Source organism: Alligator sinensis, unplaced genomic scaffold (assembly GCF_000455745.1).
Source record: "Alligator sinensis unplaced genomic scaffold, ASM45574v1 scaffold353_1, whole genome shotgun sequence".
NCBI lineage: Eukaryota > Metazoa > Chordata > Crocodylia > Alligatoridae > Alligator > Alligator sinensis.
In genome coordinates, this window is record NW_005842075.1 from 2,529,125 (window position 1) to 2,541,940 (window position 12,816).

At 42.1% G+C, this 12,816-nt stretch overlaps 1 protein-coding gene across 1 annotated transcript in view; it reads right to left on the minus strand.

The window, feature by feature from the left end:
• Nucleotides 1-12,816, minus strand: part of RAP1GDS1 (Rap1 GTPase-GDP dissociation stimulator 1) — a 108,356-nt gene that overhangs the window by 68,463 nt on the left and 27,077 nt on the right. The window contains exon 2 of the mRNA XM_025204262.1: nt 4,043-4,165. Coding sequence (XP_025060047.1) covers nt 4,043-4,165 — 123 coding nt within the window. The remainder of the gene's footprint in view (nt 1-4,042; nt 4,166-12,816) is intronic.

The following is a 12,816-nucleotide window of genomic DNA, read 5'->3' on the forward strand; positions in this document are numbered from 1 at the left end:
ATAGGACAGATCAAAGTTGTTCTCTATGGTAAGGAAAAGAGCCAGAGGAGAGTGAATAGTAAGGGAGAAGAATAGATCTGAGGGAGATCAGTTGGTACAGGATTACCAGGGCAAATGGAGAAAGAAACTTCTACATCCGTACAGGGAAAAAAGATGGACAAGATGGAAAGGAAGTCAAACAAGGCAGGGTAGTGGGGTTGGGAGGGAACTGGGAGTTGGTCTCATTGTACGTTGCCAACTGGAACACAGACTGGGAGTCAGCAGGCCCATCCTTTATTTCATGTAGCCTGACCCAAAAGCTCTGTGGCATGACCCAAAGAACTAAGTTAAAATCTCTGGGCTCTCCTTAAAGTGATCTGACAATTCGTGGTGAAAGCTGATAATAGAGGCATTTGTATTCCAGAGGAGGACAAGGGAAATGGATGTGCTTGGTACTTCCTCAAATCCAATCTAAATAACTATTCTACCAATGGACATAAAATCCAAACAAAAAATCCAGCCCATCCCACTTCCAAAAGCACTGGGGACTGTAAATAATTTCAAAGGGCTTTGCTTTGATCCTGGCTAGAAGAAACTTTATAGGCACTTTATGAAAAAGTTAGGATACATCTTGTATGATGAGCAGCTTCTCTTCTGAATGCATTAATATCCAATAAAGCAGTTTAAAAGGAGACTTGAGAGATATTTGCTATGATACTAAGGAATTTAGGTTCTTGAGATATGGGCAGCAAATGAGACAAAGGAAGACAGCAAATCTTTGAATATTATTTTCTAATATAAATATTAGGAATTATGAATCTTTTAATTAACTTACTAGATGCAAAAAGTATATGATAGGGTTGGCGGGATTACTCATCTAAACCATTATTCTTTTGAGAAATCAGTTTGATATGTATTCTGATATGTCAGTTTGGTATGCATGTGCTGTATGCAGATTTTTGAGATTTAATTTACTTCAAACGCTTTCAATAACTAAGGTACAAAATAATGTATTTGATTCCTTTCGTGTTTTTCTGACTCTAAACCCTTCATATGTAATTTTACTTCAAAGCAGCAAAATTCCAGTAAATAATTTTGATGTTTAAAAAGATGGTATATGTAGATTATAGATTATCTGTTAAAGATCTAGAAACAGTAATATTCTTGGACTTTTAGATCTGACAACTTTACTGAACTATAAGATAAATTAGGGAAATTGGGTTTTTATAGAGTATGACTTTTTTCTGAATGGAATTTTAATTCAGCAGGAAAAAAATGAGTTAAATATTTAGGATTACATACATATCAGAAAACTTAATTCTTAGGTTAAAATTTCTATTAAATCATCTCACCTAAATCAAATACAGGGAAGTGTGATTTGGGCATATGCAAATAACTTCATCCCTCCTTATGGAGAGAAGTAAACTTTAAGTCAGATTTATTTCATTTCTGTCAACATAATCATTAAAAGAATGCTTAACATTCCAATTCAACTTGAACAGAAGGAGCAAACCAACAATCTGTCTTCAAACAAGAAGCCAGTTTTGAACCACGGTGTAATGTATTCCCTAAAGAATGTGTTTGAAAAATCCGCAGAGGGAAGGCAAGAGCTGCCAGGCCATCCAATAGGCAGCAGATGAGAAACACCCTTCCCTCTACTTCTTGGTTCCTCCTAGGGGCAGAGCTATTTGCAGTTTATAACTCTTCTCTGTAACTCTGAGTATGAGAATGGAGCCAGTTGAGGAGTATGAGAATTCAAATACGTCTCCCCTTCTCTTCCCTTTTTGGGGGTTCAAGAATTGGCTCCCATCTGCAAGACCAATTTCATTTCTTTCCCATGCTCAAATATTGTGACAGGTATGGATCTAATTTCACTCAAGTAATGTTTAGCCCTTTTACAACTCTCTTTGTTACACAGCAACATGTAGCCACATAAGTCCCCTGTGTGTCTAGGTAACTAGTGGTTTCTAGCTATGTAAGGTCTCTATGTGGCTATGGCCATTCTAATAGGTAGCTGTAGCCATCTATAGCCCAATGCAACCAGAAAAATGTGGTTGGTGTGGTTGGCCAGATGGACTGGCTAATGAACTCTTTCTCCAGTGCAGAAGCTGCTGAGTAAGACTGTGCTTCCGCATGGGGTGCTCCGTGACCCTCTTCCAGCTGCATCATGTGCTGTGTTTTGAGCCTATGAGGAAAACTGAGGCAGGAGGTCACTTCCAAGCCCCTTGCAGTACCTACCTCATCTCACATCTCTCCTTTCAGAGACACTGAACCAGGGAACCCAACTGGCTTCTGGATGGAATCCACAATGTGCAGGTAGTAAGCTCCCAGTCAAAGCTTCCCATCTTGCCTGCCTCTGCCTTTCCTTTAGCAGGCATGACCTTGCCCACACACTGAGGTCCCACTACTTCTTTTGAATGGACTCTACTTGGAGTCCATTGGCATCCTGCGGCAGGCCAGTATGGGGTGCTCCTACACTGAGCCACCCACCTCACTACACCTGACCACCTTCCAGGCTCTGAGTGCCTCCCTGGGGTTGCCTCATGTCTGGCCGACCCCCTTCCTGGAGGACACCCGCTAGCCTGGGGGTAATGCCACCACCACCCAGGGTCTGGACTGATCCTGGCTCTGTATCCTCTGGGAAACACAGGCCTAGTAGCCCTTGAGGGTACTCGACCCACTTCAAGAACTTGGCGTGCTTTCCTCAGTCTGAAGCACAAACAGTGGTCTCCCTTAGTCAGCTGAACCAAAGGGACCCCAAGGCATAATCTAGACCCACTCCCAATAAGTCTTCTACGCTAGGTACAAAGGAGAACTTCATTGGTTACAAGGAGTAGGGTTGGAATAGGGTACAGGGTAGAGCAATATCAGAGAAATCCCACAGAGCAAACTGGCACAGCTGGGTAGCCTTTGATCTCGCATCTGGGTTACTGTAAGCTATATATCTAGTTAGATCTCAGGTAGCTTACTCACAAGTATCATCCAGAGGCAGGTGGAGAGTACCTCTGGAGGCAGGCAGTTTCCTGATCATGAGTTTCAAGAGAGGAAGCAAGTTTCAGATGGTCCAGCTTCTCTCTCTCAGTTTTTTCATCATGGCTACTGCACCTCCTCCTGGGCAGTCCTTAATTTATATAGACCTTCTGACCTCATTTACCTGGTCCAATGGAGACCAGCACCTGTTGGCTGCTAGCCAACCAATTTGAAATGCATCACTGGTTGCTGGGTAGACTGGCATTGCTCAGAACAAAAGGGAGCTCAAGCCCCTCACCCAGGTATGTGATGCCAGTTACATAGGCAGAGGGAGCAGGTTTCCCCCCTCCCTCAGGAATATATCCAACTCGGGTTACCTAAAGAGATGGGATGTCTGCCCTTTGCAGGGACCATGTTAACCATTGTCACAGGGCAGAGTTTTTGGGGAGAGAGAGGCGGCATTCTGCCACGCATCCCACAGGCAGTCCTGCTCATTGGGGAGGGTAGCTCTCAAAGACCCTGTCCCCCATCAGCTCCTCAAGATGCTTCATCCTTGTTAACTGTTTGAGGACTAGGAGCTCTCACATCATCAAGAAGCAGGTGAACCCACAGCAGACGAATGTGAGCTCTGGCATCAAGGCTCCTATTTTTTGAAAGTCTGGCCATCCCTCTTGCCAAATCTTTTAAAGAGAGCCTGACATTGACTCTGGGCTGTGCAGCCAATGGGAGTCCCATGGTTATGCACAACATCTACACAGAAATCTATTATCATGTTCATATATATTACTGAAAGTCTATGCCTTAATATTTTACTCAATACAATGCATTTTAGTTGTTTAAAACATTAACAAACAGAATAAAATAAAGACTAATATTCCATTGACCAAATGCTGCTTTGACATATTAGCAAATGGATAAATGAGCACTAAAGAAATCTAGTGGTAACAAAATATTGACAAGACAAAAACAGAAAAGGGAGAGATGAAAAATATCTAATTTACAAAATGAAAACATAAATGAAGTAAAACATACTGACAAGTGAGGTGCAAAACTGAAGATGTTCCAGCAGAAAAGTTCTTGTGGAAAACCTCACCATTTTTGGCTACTTCTGCTATGATGTTAGCTACTTTTGCCGTGCTGGAAGACTGTGGAGTCAACAGACTTGCAAACACCTGGAGAATCCCACTTTTCTGGATTTTTTCACTTGTCTCAATATCTGAAAAACATCACACAAAAAATGACTTGCATAACAATTTACAGCCTTTCTGGTTTTTGTTTTTAAAGAGAGGAGACTAAACATTCAAAATCTCCACATAAAAATGTAACTTAGATCCAACTCTTACATAAAAGGTAATTTTCATAGCAATGATCTTGCTACATAAAAACGGGTGATGTTTCAGTGTTCATTTCACATAGTGACATGATGACATTTAACGCTTGCAAAAGAGCTTTACCATTTCAAAGCACTTAACAGTAAATCCCTATGAGGTAACATGTGATTAAAAAAAATAAAGTATGATCCTCTTCATTTTACACAGAGAAAGGGAAAGTAATGTAGCCAGAGTGACAGGATGAAACCCTGACCCAGGCATGAGAGGCAACAAGGTACACAGCAGCCCAGTGTGTTTGTAAAAGTATAAAGACAACACAGTGGGCTGATTTGGGGGTGGGGAGGGGTTGGACTTGGTTCAAATACAGGTGAGAATAGACAACTGGGATTTTGGGAACCAGAGAGCTATGTAGATACTGGGCTTAACCCCTGCTCTACATGTTTGCCACTGTGCTGGGAATTGTTGTGCTAAGGCTGTAGGATTCCTCATGCAGATCCAGAGAGAAGGGTCAGAGCCCCATCTATCATGTTGAGAATCAAGGGTTTCAAGAAGATCTCTTCCTTCTAGTTCCTGAGAGGGTTCTGCTCCATGAGAGCCCCACCTCACATCCCTGGCAATAGCATAGTTACAGAGCTCAAAAACATAGGGAATTTAGACTGCAGTCAAGCAAAAAAGCACTGTATTCTAAATGTGTTATCTTTCTGCTTTCAAATATTTTTTCCATTTCAGATTAACAAATATGATATATGTATGATGAGATGGCAGTGTTTTTCAGGTCATTTTGTACACACAACGTGACTTCTGTTATATTTCACCATTCACGCTACAAGTTGTCATGTTCTCCAAGACTGTTTGCAAGATGCAGATCAGGATGTTCTTGTGCGAAGCAGAATAAATCCATCTAAACTGAGTCTCTTCTTGCTCTTCCAAAGGTCTTGACTACAAGATGTGCAACATCCCCACCTAACTTTCAAACAGATGTAAAACTTGCCAGGAATCAGGGAAACCCAAGAATACAGCATGAGGAAAAACCATGCCTCTAACAGACCATAAGATACTTCAGGGCTTAAAAATAAAGTTAACTTGAGAATCATGTGTTGCAATTTCCCTGTACAATGGTTCTGAGAGCTCAAAATAAGCGGGAGGAGTAGAGGGGAACACAACAATGTACTTTATACTTATGTGCTACGTTTCAAATCAGGATCTGAAAGGGATGGTTATTATTAACTTGGCATAATGAACCTGTGGCAGCAGAAACTTAAGTTTAACTGACTGATATTTTAATTAAAACTATTTCCCCCCCAAACCAGCAAGTGCTTGCCATATCCCAATTGGGTAACCTGCAAGTTTACACAATGGGGCTAGGAGAGAAGAACCCTGGATTCAAATTCTGGCTTTGTCACTAACTGCACATGATCTTGGGAAATTATTCTTTTGCTCAAATTCCTCACCTATATTATGTTGATATAGCCAAATGAGGCGGGATAAACTGAAGCTTAATTAACTGCCATTTAAAAATGCTTTCAACAAGTAACACAAGATAAATTATTTTTTTAAATTTATTTACAAGCTTACATAGTTGCATGTTTTCAAATACATTAGCAAACCTTTTGCCATCATAATAGAATATTAATGATCTATTTGGAAGCTGTTGCAAATTGTCCACTTTTGAGACATAACATATGTTTTACAGGTGAGCTTTCCCACTATGCATGTAAGAATGAAAAGATTTATATGCGTAGAAAATTCACATCAAAGCTAAAGGTAGTCCACAAGAAAAAATTCTTGTTGCCAGACCCCTTTGATTTCAGTACCCAAAGTATAAAAAACAAAACTGGAAATGTGGATTTCTACTGATTCATACAATTTTACCCACAATTAGTAGGCAGGAGGCATTACTGTGGTCTCTCCTGCCATATTGCTGAGATGTACTGTATCCAGTTTTATTTTATGGTGTACAGTTTGATGTACTCATTATTGTGCAATGCATAAATTACAAAAATAGAATAAAATATGTCCTGCAAGAAGTGGGGAAAATAAAATTGAAAGTTGCTCCAGGCGAGCTGTGTGTAGTAGATAGGCCCTGATTTATTTGATTGAGATAAGCAAGTACCGATAAAAATATGGTCCCAGGCTAAACAGACCTCTGCTGGAAATTGGAATCAGCAATTCTGCTACTGGTCAAAAAGGATTCAAATAGAAATAATATCTCAGGTCTTTTCTTATTCTTGAGCACTACTGGAACTCTACTGCCCTCCTTTTCCTCCACTCCACTAGCTCCCATGATCCAGATGGGGTACTGCACTGGGAGTATATCCATATTACAGGCTGTATTATAGTATAGAGCTATCCAGGGCAGCCTTAAATAGAGTAGCGTGGATTCTGGAAGTCATTTGGCTGTGGCAGCATGGAGGTTCATGTATTCTGCCAAGAAAAATGCTGCTCTGGGGCCAACATTCATTATCTGATTATAGAGCAAGAACTGTGCCTTGATACAGGCCATGAGAAGAGTAATGACAAAATCAGGCTATTAAGTAATGTACAAATGATAATGCTAATTTCCCTGAGCTTGATCTCTTGAAGTTTTTGGGCTCTCCTCGTTCACTGAGAAGAAGGATAAATTACACTGAATTGCAACCTTTCTCCTGCCTTGGCTGGATGGCTTCCCAAATTCACACATGGGCATCTCTGCACAAGACCTACCCTACAATTCCCCAGCCGTGAAGACGGGGGTAACCAGTTATCATATCCAAGCATGCTCCTGGGTCACAGGGTGCATAGTCATTCAGATCTCCGTTCCCCAACACGTCTGCCAGTCTCTTACAGCAATTACATGATCAGAACATATTGTACTTTTGCCACCAGACAGAAGAGATACGGTACAACACACACGACTTTCAGCACTCTGAGGCATTCTGCCTGCTTAAGTCCTACTTGGACAGAACACAACAAAGCATTTCCACTCATCCACTACTGCTCTGCACAGACCATGCCTTCAACATATTCATGGGAGAAAGGTTGCAATTTAGCCTACTGATGCATGTATAAACTCATCCAAAATTTAAGTAGAGCACAGTATTGTGGGACAATAAATTTTAGCAGAGAACATTCATTAATCTAAAAATACAGGCATTTAAAGAACATCTTCTGGGAAAGGCATATCTATGGTACATGCGACTAAAAGGGACATCTTTACAACATCACATCTGTTATCCTAAACAGAAGGCAGGGTGGCACCTTAGAGACTAACTGGTTCAGAGAGGCATAAGCTTCCAGAGGCCACAGCCTGCTCGTCAAAATGCTATAAATGGACTTGCAGAAATTAGGGGTTCTACAAAGATGGGGATTTGAATAGGGTAGCGGCACTGGTGAGAGAGGCAAAGGAGGGTTAAATAGCTTATGCCTCTCTGCAGCAGTTAGTTTCTAAGGTGCCACTCTGCCTTGCCTTCTGAGTGACTTTGGACTAAGACAGCTAACTACCTCTCATTACCCTAAACAGTCCTATTTGCAACAAACTACTTCCTAGCTCAATTTTTCAGTTTAGAGTTCATCACATTAGCCTCCCAATAAAAATACTAAAGGAAAAAGGCCTATGAGCTGAAGCACAAAAATGAAATTTAAGCCACTTCCTTAAAAAATCTGGATTCAGGTAAAGGATTTAATGAAATAAAGAACGGCATCAGGCCATTGAAACATTCTGGGTGTTGTTTTTACCTGATTATAAAAAAGGGGCTCATTTAAAAACCTACAAATGACGACTCATGTCCGACATTTCTGCTCCATATTTCATGATGTCTTTTGTTGCCGAGAAAGAAGGCCTCAACGACAAGCAAGCTATGCATCGTTCTATCGAGCAGAAGCTGGTACCAATGGAGAAAATCTCCAGTCAGTCCTCACTTCACTGCTGGGCCAGTTACTCCCCCTCAATTCAGACACTGCTGGTGGAGACTATGGCTGTGGAAGAAAGGGACATGCAGGGCTTTTTGAGGGTGGGTGGTTTTAGAAGCAAGAAGCAGACAGTAGGGAGGACTATAGAAGGCAGGAAAGATAAGTAGCTGGTCCATGTTTTTTTTTGGGGGTGGGCAAAGGAATATCTCAGGGTTAACTTTCAAAAGTATGCATTAATAAAACTCATAGTTTCTTCGCAATTGTAAGCCCAACTGCAGGACTCACTCAAACCAAAATCGTGACAGCTAATATTTGTAACTGTAGGCACAACAACAAACCCCCCCCAAACGAAAATTTTCTTCTCTCTCTTGGGTACTGAGAGCAAGCATGGGTTAGCTGATGGTTCCTACCAATCCATTTGATTCCTTGTGTCCCTCCATTATGCTCATGGCAGATAGCTGCAGAGATGGGAAAGGGGATCAAGGGGTCTTAAACAACGCATAAGGGCCATGGAGGGTAGGTGGGATTTTTATTCATTCTGGGCATACATTTGGGCTGAGCATTTGCGTTGCATTATTTCCAGTACAATATTAAAACAACTTATTGTGTTTTTCCTCCCACAGAGCTGCAAGCTTTCGGAAATGATGTTCCAGCAGTTGCCAGAGGCCAAGGCCCCCAAAGGGCCTAGCATGGTGAGCAAAATAGTGTTTTTCCAGAACGACAGAAATGCGGATGTTTTAAAAGCAAAAAATTATCTATTAATTTTTCTTCCAATTTGTTCCCTGGGAAGGCAGAGGAGGAAGCTAATTTGGTTTTCTGGCTGGGGGTATGATTAATATTTGTAAATAGTATGTCCCCACTAGTTGCTAGGCTCTTTCCACACTTGGGGGTTGAGTAAATGTCTGCAGGGTTAAAAATAAAACCATAATAAATCTTAAGTGTAATGTTTTCAGGTTGTCTGCTGCCTTCCTGGTGCCATCATGCCTTTTGAAGTGGGCCAAGACCACCTGAATGATATTCCCACTGCTTCTAGGTCTATAGACAGCAGAGAAGCAAGTAATAGGCAGACCCAGCGTCTCCCACATTAGACCTTCTGGAGGGAAATAAGAGGCATTGCTACCCATGTTCTAACTGGTTAGCAAGAGCGAACCATTTTCTCTCTCTTACCTAAATTATTTACATAATCCACTTCCCATCTATTAAATTGGTCCTAAAAATCTGGCACCATAGGCAGCCTGGCATTACAAACATAATCTGCAAATTCCCTTTACTGTGCATAAGTCTTGACTTGAGACGTTTTCTTTTAAGGTCTAGTTTTCAGCCTCTATACATGCACCCACTGTCCTTCTGGAAACCAGCACAACTTTTAAGTATAGAAAAAAAGCATAGCTGTAGATAAAATTAGGTACCGTACTTGCAAAGAGTCTTAAAAAAAAAATCAACTCCGCTCCACATGATGTGATGCATTTAAAGTAACAAACTAGCAAAAATGGAAAACAGGACTGAGGAAAAACCTGCTGTCTGCAACTTCTCTCATATTTATATTGGGGTAAGAGTGTGTTAAGATGTGTCCACTGTGTGATCTTATTAATGCCATAACAGCATGATTCAAATGTCAATATCCTGGCTTCATGGTTTATGCAGAGCCTGAAGAGGGCAGAATACGGAGTATGGGTAAGAAATTATAGTTAGAGATCCAAGCTGAGAGGTGGATTACAAGTGTCAATAGACTGATTAATCATTATCAAGTAATAATGATGACTGTAGGAAACATCCAATGAGACCCTCAAATTAAACTGGTTACTCTCTCCTGCTCTTGGCTGTATTTCCTATTAAATGTATGTTTCACACTACATTTCTCTGTCATTTCCTCCATTCTCAAGTGAAAGAACTAAAAAGAGGGGTGCGGGAAAGAAATGTAGAAGCGCTGCTACTTGGCACCTGCCAGCAAGGAGAAAAGTAATGAAGCTCACTCCTGCTCCCTTTGCACAATGAGATGTAGTTACACTATTCACTGTACTTTGTTGGGGATGGGGAATGCTTTTTAATAAAAAGAGCTTAGAAGAGTGGTGTTCAACCTTCTGGCCCCATGGGCTAGATGAGCTGCACAGGATTCACCTGCATGGGGTTACCACTTGATCTTGTAATGGAGGGACCCCGAGTGTCACCCCCACTACATGCTAAAGCAATCTACCACACAGGACTATATCATTCAACCCTCAGGGCTCCCCATGGTTCTGGAAATTTGACAGCGAGGGAGTGGCAATTAATGTTGTCACTGCTCCCCCACTGCCAGGTTTTTGAAGCTGTGGGAAGTCCCACAGGCTGGAGATGGCCAGAGCTGTAATAGGTGCTATGTACCATATCTGCAAGGATGCTGTATAAGCCTCCTCCAAACACTACAGAAAATGATCTTGGTTTTATAATGGGCTCCCCACACCCAAGCATCAGGAGAAGAGGGTGAATGCACAAATAAGTTATGATGAGCCACATGTAAGATAAAAGAAAACATTCCATTTGCTCTTTTAATAGGGTAGGAGAAGGGGACAAAGGAAAAATTACATATGGCATGGCCTCATACTGCAAAAAAACCAGACACATGCAGCTTAGAATGTGCATTCCTAGTATGCTGACTCTCACAAGAAACACTGCACATGGCTGACTTTCATTAGCCTTATAGCTTCTTCTTTACCCCATCAAATCTAGCTCTAGACTGACCAACTGAACATAAGAAGTGGGTCCTAATGAACATCAATAAATGTGGGGATCATAACTAAAACTGGATATTGTCAGATTTTGATTGGTGTATCTTAACCTAAAAGAAAGCCCTGTTCATGGAGATCCTTTTTACAGAAAAATTCCCCTCCCCCTTATAAAATACAAATGAAAGAAATTACTCTTTGTATGCTGAAAGAAATATAAACAAGAGTTCCCCTTGATATGCCTTCTCCCAATTATCTGCTATGCACCTGTCAGGCACACGTTACTTGCTGGGAACCTGTTCATCTGCCCTGCTAACTTGAGCCCTGCAAGATAGAGAGGGAGGATTCTCCCTTAGCTGTGGGAATGTTTCCAAAAAAGAGAAAGTGTCTGCTTTCTGTTCTGCCTCCTTCAGCAACACCTATTTTAATCAAGAAGTGGAGAAGTGGAAAATGTCTTATTCAGCATTTTCTTTAAAGAAGAGAAAAGACAAGCCCCAACTGGTCTAACACTTTATAAGCTCTAGCCTATGATTAAAAGTGATAACGAAGATGACAACCATTCCTTTAAATTGGTGGGAATCATCCTTTTTGGCAGGCATGCCATAAATTAGCCCTACATGCTCCACAAGTGCCACTCCAATCCTTTTCCCTTACCCAATCTGCTGCTCAGCTTTCTGCTCCCTGTCCTGTGCTCCGTGACCAAGCTGCTCCTCTGCTTTCTTCTCCCTGCCCTGTCTGTCAGTGCTGCCTCTCCCTACCCCAATCTGCTGTCTGCCACAGAGAGGCCACAGGTTGGCCACCCCTCCATGTTCTCATTTAATTTACCATATTTACCCGGATACAAGATTACCCTGAATATAACATGACCCCCACTGATTGGATTCTGTATGTGAAAAAACGATACATTTGTTATAATTTTCCAAGTATAGAATCTAAGTATTGGAGGGCTGTCCTGAATCCCACCCCACCGCTACAGCAGGGAAAGCAGTGGCTGGGGGGAATAAGGCGACCCTCTTGCCCTCTGCCCCCACCCACTATTTCCCCTGCAGCCTTCCTGTCTGCACCCCCTGCTACCTGTACGCCAGACCCCCAGCTCTCTACAGCCTCTGCCTCTCCCCCAGTTCCTCCTAGTTTCTGCCTCTTCTCCCCAAACTCCTGCCAGTCTCTGTCCCTTCCCCCCACAGTCTCTGTCTCTTCTCCCCCCGTCCTGTTTTCCCCAGTCTCTGCTCTCCGCCCCCCAAACTCCTCCCAGTCTCTGACCCTTCCCCTGCTGTCTCCCTGCAGTTTCTGTTTCTCTCCCCCCAACCCCTTACTGTCAGATGTTACTTGGGCTGTTCCATCCTGGACCATGGCATGTGGAAGTTCAGCCCTTGCCTGGCCATGCAGCAGTGTTGGCCAGAGCTGAGCTGCACCTGACAATGAGGTGTGGGGCAGAAGCTGCAGAGGAGAAGGGGAGGTGGGGGTGGGAGGCAGGAGGTGGCTGTGGATCTGACTGTGGCCCCAACCTGGGCTCAGAGTCAGAGCCGCAGCAGCCACCTGCTCTTCCCTCCACTTTGTATGAGAATATAAGATGAGAGGCTTCTCCTCCATGTTGACTGTGGGGGAAAACTCATATTTTGTTTGAGTAAATGTAGTATATGCTCTTGCTTTTCACACTACAGGGAAATATATGCATATTAGTACTTCATGGCTGCATCTACATGAGTGGCTGACTACGAAACTATGAAACTATATTTTGGTCATAAGCATATGGGATAGGACAAAGGATGAGCTTTCAGACTTAATTCTGAATTTCTTGACACCTGCATGCAATTTTTGCAAAGAATAATATTTTTTATTTGCCTTTGTATTGTGTATTAAAAATAATAGTTTTAAGGAGAACATTTTGTCAAAGCGGCTTGAGAATTCATTTTTTTAATACTGACTGAAGCCATAGAGCCCTAAGA